The 16,671-nt window shown below is 43.0% G+C and overlaps 1 protein-coding gene across 4 annotated transcripts in view; it reads right to left on the reverse strand.

The window, feature by feature from the left end:
* HRH1 (histamine receptor H1) overlaps window positions 1–16,671 on the reverse strand; it is an 85,263-nt gene that overhangs the window by 14,906 nt on the left and 53,686 nt on the right. Inside the window, exon 2 of one of the 4 annotated variants that reach the window (XM_086697421.1) lies at window positions 16,456–16,572. The exons of 2 other annotated variants lie outside the window; for them this stretch is intronic. In XM_086697421.1, coding sequence (XP_086553547.1) covers window positions 16,456–16,501 — 46 coding nt within the window. In that variant the 5' untranslated portion in view covers window positions 16,502–16,572. Of the gene's footprint in view, window positions 1–11,982; window positions 12,868–16,455; window positions 16,573–16,671 lie in introns of those variants that run through there. One more of the 4 variants, XM_086697425.1, reaches the window with a different exon arrangement.

Raw genomic sequence — 16,671 nt, forward strand, 5'->3', positions numbered from 1 at the left:
CTGAGGTCTCTGATGACTATAAGAGCTGCCAAATAAGTCAGGGCTCTCCACTTCTGGGTAGCATAGGTTTTCCATCACACACAGCCAAACTGAATCTTAACTTATACACTACCCCTGACTTCAAGGAGTTCGTCAATTAACGTGAGAATAAAGACAAAAGATAAATGAACAGTATCAAAAACTTTAAAAAAAAATTTGAAACATTAAAAATTCTAGAATGTAACTGGGACAAAAATGATGACTGAGGTAAGATCAAAGCAGCTGACAGGACAGAGGAAGGAGAAACAGCCACTCTCAAGGTGGAGTATGGATGCCAAGAAGACCACTGGAGAAGGAGTGTTCTGTGAGCTGGGCTTTGAAGGATGAGTAGAAGTTCTCCAGGAGGAAGGCAGAAGAATTTAAGGATGAAGAGAAGAAAGAATGAAAGTACAGAGTTGAGTTCGAGGAATTGGGAGGGAATTGCTGGAATGGCAAGTCTTTACATCTCTATGCCTTTGCTTGTGCTGTTTCCCCCCTCTGGGGCACCATTTGCCTTAAAGCACCCCCTTTGGTGTCCCCACATCGCTTCTAACACTTCCCTTTACATCACCTAGCTTACTATTCTTTCTTTAGCTGATTCTCCCTAACTAAACAGGGAGCACGTCTAGAACATGGAAAGCGTCCACTATTTCTGTTTCTAAAGTGAGACACCGGTCACCATCAAGGGTACGCCTCATCCTTCATGGCGGGGGCAACACCTTTTCACTCACTGCCATTCTCCCATGCTGGCACCAGGCCGGCACATAACAGATCTCAAAAGAAGTTTGTTGGATGGACTCTGGAAAACCACATGGATGAGAGCCAGCAAGAGACACAGGAAGGAGGATCTAACTACAGAAGACATGGGCATATTTTTCATGAGGATATCTAGACCAACACAAATTTGAGGTAAGATTTATGCTAATTGATGAATATTGATACCTTTCATGTAACTTTTCTACTTTTTGCTGGAAACTTTTTTTTTTTAATGTTTTTATTTATTTTTGAAGGAGAGAGAGAGAGAAAGAGACAGAGCATGAGCTGGGGAGGAGCAGAGACAGAGGGAGACACAGATTCCAAAGCAGGCTCCAGGCTCTGAGCTGCCAGTACAGAGCCTGACACGGGCTCAAACTCATGAACTGTGAGATCACGACCTGAGCCGAAGCTGGACGCTCAACCGGCTGAGCCACCCAGGCGCCCCTGGAAACTTTATTATTAGAAATTTCTCTCATGCTAATCCAAAAGATGAGTACAGATTCACACACAAGGATGCTTACTGCAACATCATTTATGATAGCCAGTATGAGGAAATAAATCTAACATTTGGAAATGAAATACATTATGGGATAGCTACAGAATAGAATATCATGCGGTCATTGATAATCACATTTATGGAGCACCATTAGTTATACGGAAAAATGCTTATAATGAAATTAAATTTATAACAGATGTTGTTTGTGCAGGATGATTCTATTATCAGGTTTAGAATGAGGGTGAGTCTCTATTACGTTATGTTAACAATGGTTTCCTCTGGGTGGGAGGTGATGTTGATTATTCCTGGCATTTCCCCAGATATCAACAATGAGAGCATCTTAGTTTTGTAACAGGGAAAAAAGCAGGACCGAACTGTATTCATTTTTCAAAACAAAATAAAATAGAGGTATTCCACTGGAAAAAAATGTTTTCAAAGGAAACTCTTCCACATTCTTAACACAACTTTTATTTTCTTTAGTGAAAAGTGTGAGTTTGGGATTCCTTTCTTGATGGATTCTAAAGTGCCTCACCCACCACTCCCCATTCCCAACTGTTCTACTCGCTGGGAACCCTTGGCGCTGGATGCTTATTTTAGTCAAGTAAGTCTGAATATTAATTTATTTGCTCTAATTACACAAGAGAGGTGCCATGCATGAAGTACCCCGAGTGCAGCAGATTCTCATCGAATCTGGCCAAGGCATAATTTCCATAAAACACCCAGACTTGGGTGTCAATGCTACTGACACATGGTGCAGAAAGCAGACTGCAAATAGCAAAATCCTGTTATGAACTCAGTGCTGCAGGAACATGTCTGACTTCGAATCGAGGGCAGTGCTGGGTTAAGAGTTAGTCTCTGGGTAAGATGCAAGAGGCAGATGAGAGCACCCCTGAAGAGTTTTCTGGGGGTGCAGGCACATATTCAAATGTCTCACAGAGTCGGGGAGGGAAAGTTAATAAGAATGGGGGACTAGGGGCACCTGGGTGGCTCAGTCGGTTAAGCGTCTGACTTCAGCTCAGGTCATGATCTCACGGTCTGTGAGTTCAAGCCCCACGTCGGGCTCTGTCCTGAGAGCTCAGAGCCTGGAGCCTACTTCTGATTGTGTCTCCCTCTCTCTCTGCCCCTTCCCTGTTTGCGCGCTCTCTCTCTCTCTCTCTCTCTCAAAAATAATAAACAATAAAAAATTAAAAAAAAATAAGAACAGGGGACTGTGTGTGGAGCAAGAGGGAGTGGCAGGGACTGGGGCACCCTGGAGGGTATATTCTTTGCTCAGATGCCACCAACTGCTGTAGACCCAGATCTGCCTATTTTTAAAATGAAGCATAAAAGCTGGATTTGTACACGAAATCTTTTAGTTTTAAAATGCCAACTATTCAATTGTTTTATTTGTTTTCTTGAGCACTTGAATGCAGGTCAAGCAAAAACAAATTCTGAGGGCATGACCTGTGTGAGCCCCAAGCTGGAAATGTCAAGCTAGTTCATAGGGAATCCGGAATGCCAAATATAAGATAATGACCCTAGAAATGACCCTGGAATAGACTCCTTGTGGGGGTATTTGCCCAGCTCACCAGCTTCCTTCTCTGAGGACCATCATCCACCTAGGGGTGGGCCCCTGGCAGGGTAAATCTGATCCTTAGACATGTGTTTGGACTAGGGGATGTCCTCTGACCCGGAAGGGCCAAGTCCCATTCTCTCTTCCGGAAGACTGGGACTGGGGTTGTACAGCCAAGAGAGTCTGTTGGTCTCATGAACTGAAGTGACAAGAAAGTGGGGGCCACGGCTGCCACTGAGGAGCGGTGTTGCTCATCTGCAGGCATGCTGAAGTAGAGGAAGGGAGAGAAGAAGGCAGGGGACAAATGAAATGGCTTCAGTGCTGCAATAACTGACCTCTCCATGCACAATAATGAACCTAGACCTTTCCCTCACACCACACACAAAAACTAACTCACACTGACATTAGTCCTAAATGTAACAGCTAAACCTCTTAAAACTATCAGAAGAAATCATAAGAGAAAAGCTTCGAGACCTAGAGTTAGCCGAAGATTTCTTAGATACAACACCAGAGGTACAACCCATACAGAGAAAAATTGCTAAGTTAGACTTCGTCAAAATTTAAAACTCTTATGTTTCAAAAGGCACCACTAAGAAAGGAAAAAGCTACAGAATGGGAGAAAATATTTGTACATCATATATCTGATAGATTGTATGTCTGATGTATCCAGAATATTTGGAGAATTCTTCCAACTCAATAAGACAAATAACCCAATTTAAAAATGGGCAAAGGATCTGAATAGACAGTTCACCGAAGAAGGTACAGGAGTGGTTCAGAAGCTTGTGGAAAGATGCTCCACACCACTGGTCATCAGGGAAATGCAAATCAAAATCACAATGAGACACCACTTCACGTCTACTGGATGACTATACTTTTAAAAGACAGATAATAATGATAAGACTGTGGAGAAATTAGGATCCTCATATACTGCTGGTGGGAATGTAAAATGGTGCATCCACTGTGGAAAAGTCTGGTAGTTTCTCAAACAGTTAAACATAGTTATCATAATAACCAGTGGTTCCACACCAAGATATCTACTCAAGAGATCCACACACAGATTTGCATGTGACTATTTCTAGCATTATTAATAATAGCCGAAAAGTAGAAACAACCCAGATTTTCATCAACTGGTGAATGGATAATCAAAAGACGGTATAGCCATGCAATGGAATGTTAGTTGTCAATTAAAAAAAAAAAAAAACCCAAGTACTGATGCATGCTATAGCAAGGATAAATTGCAAAACCAAAATGCTAACTCCTAAAGAAGGTAGACACAAAAGGCAACACACTGTATGATTCCACTCACGTAAAAAGTCCACAATAGGATATCCATAGAGACAGAAAGTAGATTAGTGGTTGCCTGAAACTGGAGGTGGAAACAGGAAGGAATCTTTGAGAGTCATGGCAATGCCCTAAAATTGAATTCTGATGATGATTGTATAACTCTGGAAATTTACTAACAATAATTGAATTGTATGATTTACTTAGAATGGGTGAATTTCATAGTATGTAAATTATATCTCAAAAAAGTTGATTAAAAAAAATTCAGTAGTTCAAGCAAGGGGCTGTCTAGGTTTCCACATCTCTGTCTGTTTTAAAAACCTATCTTCATACACTAGTATTGCTCCCTAAAAATACCTACCAGGCACTAGGATTTTTTTTAAAGGGGAATAAAGAATGTTAGGCAAATAAGGATGAAACTAAGGTGGATCCTAACAGACCACTAGAGTTGGGCCACGGTTTTGACTCTGAGCTTCCCAGGAGCCAGAAAAAAAGAAGAAAACAAGATCAATTACAAGATTCTAGTGTCGTTTGCACGAAAGCAAAATAGTTGCTTAACAGAAAGACAGCTTTAGCTGGAACTGAGTTTTAGACAAAATAAATCTCGTGGTTTCTTGTGGAAGGGGCACAATGTTACACATAACTTCTTAATCCTTAGAAGTGGAATGGACGTGACTGAGCGACATCACCCGTCTCCTCCTGTGCCTCTGTGATCTTCTCTCATTGATAACTTGGCTTAAGACTTTGGGAGGTTGGACTTGTTTGTCTCTGCTTCCCATGCCCTACCCCTGGTGGGACGGGCTGGGATACTGAAATGAGGCCAGGGATGGGACAATGAAGGATGATTACCACTAAATGGTAAACAGAAGGAGTATAAAAATCTCAGCTCCATTCTCTCTTACTCTCTGGCCTTGAAAAGCAATGAACAAAAAGAAAAGTAAGATTTCAAAGGCTTCCTACATACCAGCATTGGGCTAGGAGGGTTTCCGTGTTGCTTCACTGAATCCTCACACTGACTTTATGATAAAGGGATCATTTTTTTTTCTTCCATTTTAATGGTGTGGAAACAGAGATTTCTGGAGTTTATGGGGCTTGGTGTCCTGCACTAAGGTCCAAAAATGACTGAAGACCAAGTTCGCTAAAGGCCCAAGTGATACCCACCTTCTAGGATATTTGAATGGGCTTCAGACCTCCTGCTCTAGCTCACTCACCTTTTCACTCTAGTAAGAAAGAGAGAAGTGAATAGACACTTATATAAAGATTTTGTGGAATTGGAACTATGAACATCTGTGCTAACATTAGACAAAGACACTGCACACACCACCGGGCCCAGCATACACACACGTATCATTTCAGGACATGATGAATAATGTTTTATTTTTGTTCCAAATCCCTGGAGATTAAGCCTTGAGAAAGGCACTTTCGATGATCAAAGTTATCCAGTCTGTTCTCTTCTTGAGAGAGAGAAAAAAAGAAGTATTTATGATATCGAGGTAAATAAAAGAGCTGGCAGAAGAGAGAGGAGAAGTAGATGAGATGTTTGTAAGAGAGTGCTCCTAGGTAATTGGGAGTTTCTTTAATGTCTGTCTCCTTCAGTCAAGTGACCTCACTGCAGCAGTCATCCCAGGACCACACCTGGGGCTCCTCAGCGCCACCTGCTGGCCAAGCCCCCTACTGGTGCTGGGGCCAGGCTTGTGTCTCGCTAGACTGAGGTATGTGTGTATGGGAGCATTGGTGAGAGTGAACCATTCTGGCTGCTCGTTCCATTCTCATATGCATTCATTTATTCATCCATCCACCCACCCATCCACCTACCCACCCATCCATCCTCCCTTCCTTCCACCGATCCATCCATCCAAAAAATCCTTATTGAGGCATCAGGTACAGAAGTTATTACAGGTAAAGAATAGACACAACCCCAGCCCTCATGAAGCTTATGGCCTATATCAGTGGTTCTCAGCCCTGGGTACCTGGAGACCTCTTAAAACATACTGACACATCTGGTTCAGGGGGGATTGAGTACAGGTACTTTTCCCTATTTTTCTGCCAAATACAATGAAAAACCCTGAACATTATACTTAAAACAAACATAAGACAAGTCTAAAAGGTGGAGAGGCAAAGGCAGACCAGTTAGGAATCCCAAGACCCACAGAATGACACAGTGATGAGTTCCCTGGGCTCTTGTTTGGCCCTATATATCTGAGACTTCAAGCTAAAAAGACAGGAAAGGGGCAGCCTAGCAAAATAGAAAACTTCTAGATGAAAACTGCTCTATTTGCAGCCAAACACCACAGAAAACACCAGAGCCGCGTTCCCATCCTGGCTAGCAGAGGCTGGGTGGAGCCAAGATGTCCCCCCTTGCCAGGCTACAAAGTAACCTGACCTTCCTGCTGGAGTGGTGGTCCTACAGTCCCTCGGAGGGACTTTCATCCTCCTCAGGCGGAGACAGGCCCTGTACCCCATCCCTCCAGAGTCAGTGGAGGCCACGTGCAGAACAGTAAGGAGGCACCTCTACCCCTCCCAGCCAGGGAGTTATTCCTGGAGGCCTGGTAGGGAGCCAGAACTTCCCCTGCCTCAAAAGTAATGAAGAACCCTCCCTCTTCAGATGTCACAGAAGCTGAGCAGGGAACCTGGACTTCTACCCCCACCTGGAAGTAATGAGGCAGTACACCCTCCTCCCACTGCCCCCTGCTTCCCCTGCCAAAGAGGTGTCTCATAAAACAGAAAACTTAATATGATCCAGAGTCTCAAATGCACCCCTAAAATGCATGCATTTTAGTTGAAAATCATTTCTCATATGGAAAACTGGGAAGAGTTCATATCGAATTTTTTTTTAAAGCAATCATGATACCACTGCCAAGATGACAGGGATGCTAGGATGAGCCGACAAACATTTTAAAGTAACCATCATAAAAATGCTTCAATGTGCAAATGGGACCATGCTTGCAACACATGAAAAAATAGAAAATCTGGGCAAAGAAACAGAAGAAGAAGGAAAAAAAAGAACCAAATGGAAATTTTAGAACTGAAAAATCTGGTAACTGAAATAAAAACTCAATGGTTGGGCTCAACATCAGGATGGAGGGAACAGAGGAAAGAATCAGTAATTGGAAGACATAGAAACGACCCAATCTGAACATCAGAAGGAAAACAGTCTAGAAGAAAAAAAAAAAAAAAAAAAAAAAGAACAGAGCCCCAGGGCTTCTGTATAACAAAAGACCTAACATTCATGTAGTCATAGTCCTGGAAGTTGACAAGAAAAAGAGTGGGGATGAAAAGGTACCTGAAGAAATAGTGGCTGAAAACTCCCTACAGTTGGTAAGAGACATAAACCTACAGAATCAAGAAGCTGGGTGAACCTCAAACAGGATAACCCTCTCTCAAAACCCACACCAGGACACACAGTTATTAAACTTTGGAAAACTAAAGGAAAAAGTCTTAAAAGCAGCCAGAGAAAAACACCTTACCATGAGAAAGACAGTAGATTTCTCACCAGAAAATATGGAGATGCAAAGGAAGTGATACAATATTTTCAGATGCCAAAGGAAAAGAAATGTCAACTCAGAATCTCACGCTCGGCGACAATACCCTTACGGAATGACAGGAAATCAATACATTTCCAAAAGAAGAACTTGTATAAGTTCTTCCAAAAGAAGAACTTGTATGCTAAAAACTACAGAATGCTGATGAAAGAAATAAAGGATCTAAATAAATGGGGAGATACGCAGTGCTCACGGATTAGAAGATTCAGCATAGTAAATGTGTCAACTCTCCCCAAATCAATGTACAGATTTAATGGCATTCCTATCCAAATCTCAGCAAGATGCCTTGTAGATACAGAGGAGACCATTCTAAAATTTATAGGGAAAGACAAAGGAACTGGAATAGGTAAAATTATTTTTTAAAAGAAGAATAAAATGGGAGCAATCAGACTACCTGATTTTAAGACGGATTATATAGCTACAATAATCAAGACCATAGCATTGGTGGAGGGGTAGACACAGACCAATGGAACAGAATAGAGAACCAAGAAACACACCTGCACAAATATGCCCAGGAGATTTTTGACACAGGTGCAAAATCAATTTACCTGGAGAAAAGGTGTGTTCAACAGATGGGAGTTAGACCAGTTGGATATCCATAGGCAAAAAAGAAAATGGACCTTCACTCGGAACCTCATACTTCATAAGAAAATGAACCCAGGGGCGCCTGGGTGGCGCAGTCGGTTAAGCGCCCGACTTCAGCCAGGTCGCGATCTCGCGGTCCGTGAGTTCGAGCCCCGCGTCAGGCTCTGGGCTGATGGCTCAGAACCTGGAGCCTGTTTCCGATTCTGTGTCTCCCTCTCTCTCTGCCCCTCCCCCGTTCATGCTCTGTCTCTCTCTGTCCCAAAAATAAATAAACGTTTGAAAAAAAAAAATTTAAAAAAAAAAAATAAAAAAAAAAAAAAAAAAAAAGAAAATGAACCCAAAGTGGTTCACAGACTTAAATGTAAAACATGAAACCATAAACCTTTTAGAAAAATTTATTAGAGGAAATCTTCAAGGTCCAGGGCTAAGCAAAGAGTTCTTAGACTTGACACCAAAAGCGTGACCCATAAAGAGAAAAACTGATGAACTGGATGGATCTCTCCTTCTGTGATTTACCTACTCCCATTATAATCTTTGCTGCATCAATGTGTTTTTTGTACCATCATTTACTTGATGTATATTTTTAACAGATCCACTTTTTTTTTAAAGCTCAAGTTTATTTTACTACCATATATGAAAAGCCGGTCTTCTGTTTTTTTTTGTTTTTGTTTTTTTTTTTTTTGCCATTTACTAGAAGCTTTATATTAAAATAAATAGGATGACAACAAAACAATGTGATTAAATTCTAGCCAGATATTTTGAGGAAGGTTCTTCATTAAAAACAAAAGATGAATACTTGCAATATAAGTATTAAAGATCTACCTGCACTAAACTGAGACTCTCCTGCAGGTAATCAGAAGAAATGAAAACCAACGTGACTCAATATTAATCAACGCCGTGACGGTGTGCAATTTATAGTCACTTCAGGTACCACCTAAAATGTGGCAAGCACTGTTTTAACTCTCATCACACCATCATTACGCTCCTAAATGCCTTTAAGGAAAAGTCCAAATTCTTTAGGCTGCTGGCATGATGTTGTATACTCCAATAATAATGAAACCACTGTCCCCAGACACCCCAAGTTCTTTCAGCCTTCAAGCTCTACACATGTTATTCCCTCCTTGTGGAAGAGGATGTACCTTTAGAATGGGGACCTCATTTTCGTACACTATTCTCTCCTTCGGGGCCTACCTCAGAGCCTGCCTGCAACAACCAGGCGAAGAGGATGAAAAGGAGAAAGAGAGGGATGGAAAGGTCATTAAAGAAGACAGGAAGAAAAGAACAGAAGGGAGGAAGACAGGAAGGAAGAAAAGGATGGAGGAAGGAAGGAAGATGATGAACTTCTCTTTTCAAAGTTTGTTTGTTTGTTTACGTAATCTCTACACCCAATGTGGGGCTTGAACCCATGACCCTGAGATCGAGAGTCACATTCTCTTCTGACTGAGTCAGCCAGGCACCCCTGAACTTTTATTTATCATACAAAACTCATGTTAAAATTTCCTTCCTCTTTGAAGCTTTCCTATATCCTTTAGCCACATGTAAACATTTCTTCCTGCGGATTCCCACAGTATTGTTTCCATAGCTCCATTAAGGCATTTAATGTTCTGTATTCTAATGGATGGATGGATGGATGGATGGATGGATGAGTGAGAGAGGGAGTGAATGAATGAATGAATGAATGAATGAATTCAGGTATCCTTCACTTAGACTTTGATCCTTATAAGGGCAGGGACAATATGATATTCACCTATTATTCCAGTACCTAGCCCATAGGTTCTTTTTTTTTTTTTTTTAATTTTTTTTTTCAACGTTTATTTATTTTTGGGACAGAAAGAGACAGAGCATGAACGGGCGAGGGGCAGAGAGAGAGGGAGACACAGAATCTGAAACAGGCTCCATGCTCTGAGCCATCAGCCCAGAGCCCGACGCGGGGCTCGAACTCACGGAGTGCGAGATCGTGACCTGGCTGAAGTCGGACGCCCAACCGACTGCGCCACCCAGGCGCCCCTTAGCCCATAGGTTCTTAACTGTGGCTGCACACTGGAATCCCACAGGGAGACTTAACAAACCAAAAACCACTAATGTCTGGTTCCCACCCTCACAAATGATTCTGATTTTGATTGGCATGTGGTCTGAGTATCAGGATTTTTGAAAACTCTTCAGATGCAGCCAAGACTATGAACCATTGCCTAATCCAAAGCTGAATGGCAGGAGGAGCTGAGTAAATGATGAATGAGTGAATGGATGAATTCTTTTTAACACATCACAATCCTGACCTAATGTGACCATTTTCAGGGCTTCTTGTTATGCTAATTCATTAATATATTCAGGAACTATTAATTAAGCAATGATGCGGTACCAGGTGTTATGCTAGGCCAAGCTGCTGGAGATGGAAACATGAGTAAGGCTCCCACTTCTCCCCCTGTTCCAATGTGCCTTTGGGAAGGCTGGGGCTGTGTCCTTGTTCATCCAAGAACTTTCTGTCCTGCTGGTTAATTGGTCAGTACCAACAGCAATCATCTCCCCAGTGACTGACTGCAAACCTTACATGTGGCTGCTTCCTTCTGCAAATGTAAGGACAGACTCTATAAATTCCCAGAGAGAAACTTCCTGGAGGGTATGTGTGAGTCAACAGACCAAAAAGAAAGTGGTCCTGTCTAGATGTCTCCAAGCACTGCAGAAGTGACAGGCGAGTCTCTCAGGTGAAACCCTGTCCTACTCAAATAAACTTCCTTCCCGGTGTGTAGTTACACAAAGAAAATCCAAGGCCCTAGGGTAGGGTATTAAAATCTAAACTACCCCACAGTTAAAGGGAATTTCCTTCCCAACTGCTGGCCTCTCGTACTTAGAGCTGCTTTAAGATTTGCACCACAGATTGCTAAAAAGCAAAGATAATGGCCATTTGGGCCACTGCTGCTCTGGTTCAGACGTAGATAATATCTCTGCTCAACTGTTTAACAGCTTCCTAAATAGTCATCCTGATTCTGATCTGGGTCCCCTCAACCCATCCTACACGCAGAAGCCACATAATCTTTCTAAAAACCACACATCCAATCACCTCTTTCTCCCAATGAAACTCTAATGGCTTGCCATGGCTGCCAGGCCACAAATAGGACACACAGGATAACCCCCACCTCCCCATTTGGCAACCCAAATGAAACTGGGCTGTCTTGTGTCCAGTCTATCCATGGTACTACATTCAGAAGAGATTCAAGTCCAACATCCAGGAAGAAAACAGCTGGAAAATAACTTAAACATTTACCAAAGATTCTAAGAGAGGTAAAATCAAAAACAAAAACAAAAACAAAACAAAACAACTCCCACAGCACCTCTTCTCCCATCCATTACCCTACTGTGCCACTTCCTGTGTCAGCTGCTTGCCAGCAAATCTCCCTTTCTCCCCTCAAAAACCGTAGCTTGCATTTGTTCCCTCTTCGCATTTTTTCTATCTTCCACACACCAATCTTTCTGACCTAGCTGAAGGGCACCTTGCACTTCTAATATAAATCCACTTCGCTTTCTTGGTGCCTTGTCTCCTTTGCCCATTACTCCGATCAGCACCACAGAAGCCCCAAAGAGAAGTACTCAAAACCATAGTCTACTCAGGAAACCGAGGGAGAGGGCCAGGCAGTGTGGCGCTTTGCATGTTAAAACCTTTGACCTCACACAGGAGCCTTTTCCAAGGGGACCCAACTTCCCTCTTCGATACTCCACTTTGTCTCCATAGGCCTGGCTCTCGCACACCTTCATACCTTTGCAAATGCTGTTCTCTCTGCCTGGGCTGCCTGTTCCTCTCTTCTCCGCCTGGCAATACACTCAATTAATGCTTTACAACCAGCTCTGATGTCACTTCCTTTAAGGCTGAGTTCTACTAGACGGGGCTCCTTGGCTTCCTTCCCTAGGTTTTTTCTGAACTTTGTACAGACCTCTGTTGTAACCCTGGTCAAGCTGGGTTGTAATACCTTAATTACTGATCAGACTTTTTCATTAGACCGTGGGTGCCAAATTTAAGTCTGAGTCATCTCTGTGCCCTCAGCCCCAAGAACCAGGGAGCTGCTCAAGAAACAGTTACTGAATGCTCTAGAAATATGCTCCAGCTATGAGTGCTACAGAAAAGCATTTCCCTGTGTCCTCCCCTCTGCTCATTAGCCTGGGAGCACTTGTCACAGTGGGGCTTGAGAGGTCTGCCCTGGCACTCACAGGGCTATGCCTGTGTGCCCTCCCTTGTCTGGTCAGCCCACCAAAGGGTAGTCTGTCCCTCTCTCTGACCCTGCCAGGCCTGGTTCTCACCTAGCCAAAAATAAAAGGAGCTAAAGGCAGCCCAGCAATTAGGCATGAGAATGAAATAAAGGCATCCAGACTTGAAGAAGTAAAACCTCTCTGTTTGCAGATGACAAGATCTTACATACACAAAATCCCAAGGATTCTATAAGAAAACGATCAAAGCTAATAAACAATTTTAGGGGGCCTATGTCCTCAATCTGGGATGGGAAGGGCCCTACTGCCACTGGATCCACCTTCCTGTGTCATTTGCCATCACACCTTCCTTTCCATGGCTCTTTGCACCAGCACATGGAGTATCCTGTTCAAGGCTGCCTGCTTTGCCCTCAGGGTGCTGTATCTGGGCAGTGCCTTTGTCTGGAATGTTTCTCTCCCACCATTGCCTTATTTGTAAACCCTAGAAATAAGAGCTACATCTATTGAGGTTAAGTGTTCATCATGTCTAATCTCACAGCAACCCCATCAGGAAGGAACTATCATTATCACCCACATTTTTCATATGAAACTCTGTTCCTGTCCCTTGCCCAGACTCCATGGTTCCATGGCCCAGCTGGGCTTTGAATCCAGGGCTTCCAGACTCCAACATCCAAGTTCCTAACTAAAAATCTGGGAAGATAAGAGAGGACCCATTCCCCTGGATAGATGTGTCTTTTCCCTTCCTAATGCCAAGGCTGGCGTTTAGTGCTGACTCTGCAGCGTGGTCATTTGTCTGGAGCTTTTCTCTTTCCTGTTAGGCAGGAGGTTCCTTGGCAACAGGAGCCATGCCCTCATCAGCTTTATAGCCTCATATGCCAGCACTGCTCAGCACACAGTAGGTACACATATTGTAGGGCATCAGCAAGGATGGAACAATACAGTGGGGGAACAATACACTAAGGAGAACATATGTCTGTTCTTTTTTGCATGTACAGGAGAGATGACATCACTCATATGTGGGGGACGAGGCTAATCTGGCAGGCACACGTTGTGGTGGGGGGAAGGCTGTCCCCTTCCCTGCTGATGCTCCCCGTGCATCCAATCCCCATCCTCTGCAAATCTGCAGAGGACCCACCCTAAAGAGAAGAGCCCATTCTTCGTGGCACAGGATTTGTCCACTCATGTTTGTTTACTGTGTGTCTGGCTCATAGTAGGTGCTTGGTAAATATTTGTTGAATGAATTTGCTGTGTGACTTTCAGCTTCTCTGGACCTCCTCTGTCAAACAAAGGGGTTGCACTAGATCAGATGCTTTCAAACCCCACACCACTTTCCTTGGTAGTTCAACTACTGGTTCTTATATATAAAAAAAAAGTTTATAATCAGATAAAAGCAGATTGCTCTGACTAGTGGGGGAGGAATGGGGGTCCCAGAGCCCTATCTGCTTGACTCTTGCGACCTTCTTTGCCCCAGTATGCCCAGAAATTCCTCAGAGTACAGTTTGATAACAATTGAGCTAGAGGAATTCTAAAAGTCCTTATGGTAGGGGCGCCTGGGTGGCGCAGTCGGTTAAGCGTCCGACTTCAGCCAGGTCACGATCTCGCGGTCTGTGAGTTCGAGCCCCGCGTCGGGCTCTGGGCTGATGGCTCGGAGCTTGGAGCCTGTTTCCGATGCTGTATCTCCCTCTCTCTCTGCCCCTCCCCCGTTCATGCTCTGTTTCTCTCTGTCCCAAAAATAAATAAAAAACGTTGAAAAAAAAATTAAAAAAAAAAAAAAAGAACTACGGTTTAAAAAAATAAATAAATAAAAGTCCTTATGGCTATAAAATTCAGACTTCTCTTGAAGGAACATCTGCATTTTAGAGAGTGGCTCTGAAAATGGAAAACCCTCTCTGACACATTTGGACAACTATCATCGCATGTCTAATGTGCTTGAATGGTGGAATGTGAGGCACCATGATTGGAAGGGAGAGGTGGAGTTGTCTCAGGATGGAGGATGGATTCTTCTCAGTGCCTTGACACCACACTGGTATAGAGGACCACTTGCTCTGCCTGGACATGTATGTAATTTGGCCCTGGCCACACAATGTGTCAGCAGTCAGCAACCTGAACCACTGTACTTTCTTGTCAGCCTCCCATCTTTTTCCTAAATGGGAATCTGCTTCAATCCTACTTTTTTCCACTGATTTTTTTCCCCTCTTTCTGTTTGCCAGAACTCAGTAAAACCTCCACTGATTGTAACAATTTAAATAGAGCAGTAAACTCAGGAAGTTGAACAAATGGATGAATGACAGGCAAATAGCCTTAGATTGTGGTATTTCAGTTAAAATTCCATACAACTCTTGGGCTTTATAATAACATGGGAACCACTTAGCTTCTTATGAAAACAATCACAGACACTAGGAAATAATCATAGTCTTCATAAATGGTTACCAAGAGAACCTTCCTAATCCAGGGAAGTTACAGCTGTGAATATACAGCATGTTTTGGTTCCTTGTCTTGACCCAACTCTGGCTGTCCCTCACCCCCACCCTGACCCTTGCCTCCTGCTGCTTTGTTATTCCCCCAGTTCCTGAGCCCAGGGTGTAGATGTTAAAGAGAGGTGTTAGCTAACTGCCATCAGAACAACTACACAATAATTGGAATAAAGGATTAATGGACAATTTGAAGGAGAAACTGATATAATCATGTTCAGAGTGGCATCACTCAAAGGGTGGAAGCAATCCACCAACAGATGAATGAATAAACACAATGTGGTCTGTGCATATAATGGAATATCATTCAGCCTCAAAAAGGAATGAAATTCTGATACATACTACAACCGAGATGAGCCTAGAGGAAATTGTACTAAGTGAAAAAGCAAGTTACAAAAGACAAACATTGTATGATTCTATCCTCAGGGCAAATCTGTGGAGACAGAAAGTCGAATGATGGTTGCCAAGGCTAGGGAAAGGGGGAATGGGAAGTTAGTGTTTGATGGGTACAGAGGTTTAATTTTGTAAGATGAAAAAGGTTCTAGAGATGGATGGTGGTGATGGCTGCATGATAATGTGAATACACTTAATGTTGCTGAACTATACACATAAAAATGGTGAAAATATAAGTTTTATGTTATGTTCATTTTTCCACAATAAGAAAGAGAAAGACAGAAAGAAAGACAAAGAAAAAGAGAGAAAGAAAGAAAAGAAATGAAAAAAGAAAAGAAAGGAACAAAGAGAGAAAAAGAAATCAAGAAAGAAAGAAAGAAAGAAAGAAAGAAAGAAAGAAAGAAAGAAAGAAAAAGAGAGAAAGAAAGAAAAGAAATGAAAAAAGAAAAGAAAGGAACAAAGAGAGAAAAAGAAAGAAAGAAAGAAAGAAAGAAAGAAAGAAAGGAAAGAAAGAAAGAAAGAAAGAAAGAAAGAAAGAAAGAAAGAAAGAAAGAAAGAAAGAAAAAGGAAGGGAGGGAAGGGAAGGGAAGGGAAGGGAAGGGAAGGGAAGGGAAGGGAAGGGAAGGGAAGGGAAGGGAGAGAAACAGGTCAAACAACTCCTTGCAGCATTCTGGGGTGGGGAGGTGTCTAACATGAAAGGATTTGTCAGTTGAAGGGGATTCTTAGAATCTTCCTGAGAATTCAAGGTAGATTGAATGTGAATGCCTAGTAGATGCCAGTGCACTGACTGAATTATATTTTACATTTTCTTACGAACTCCTATTCGCATGTCCAGATATTCAGGGAGCAGCAACCTCAGTGACTCCTCCATCTGACTTAGTCTCTCCTCTCACAGTACAGTCAAGGAATCAAGGGTTGGCTGTCTCTTTCCCTGTCCTGAGGAAGCAGGATTGTGAAGGACACTGGCTAGGAAAAACGACTATGAGAGGCAGGGAACCCTTCCTGGGTCACTGCTCTGCACTTGTCTGGTCTTTAAGCTCACACAGCCTGGTAAAGGCAGTAGAAAGGTGGGAGAGGCAAACAAGGCTTGTGGGAGGCAGCCCAAGCCTAGAAGGGTAAAAGCAGCACTATTTTCCCGACATAAGACAACAGGAAGCAATTTACTGTCTCCGTCTTGTGTCTCCAGCGCATTTTCACCTGCTACAGGCATGCACAGGAAGGCACTGGGGACTCCACACCTCTCACTGCCTGCTGCTTCCTGGGGCCACGGGAGGCTCTGCTCTGTTGGAGGAAAAACAAGTATGAGCAGGTTCAGCCCCGAGTGCCACAGGTCCCAGCAAGCAGCTACCAGCCTCAGTGATAGTTCTTATAGAGGACAGG

Source organism: Puma concolor, chromosome A2 (genome assembly GCF_028749965.1).
Source record: "Puma concolor isolate L17-30 chromosome A2, mPumCon1.1.hap2, whole genome shotgun sequence".
Lineage (NCBI taxonomy): Eukaryota > Metazoa > Chordata > Mammalia > Carnivora > Felidae > Puma > Puma concolor.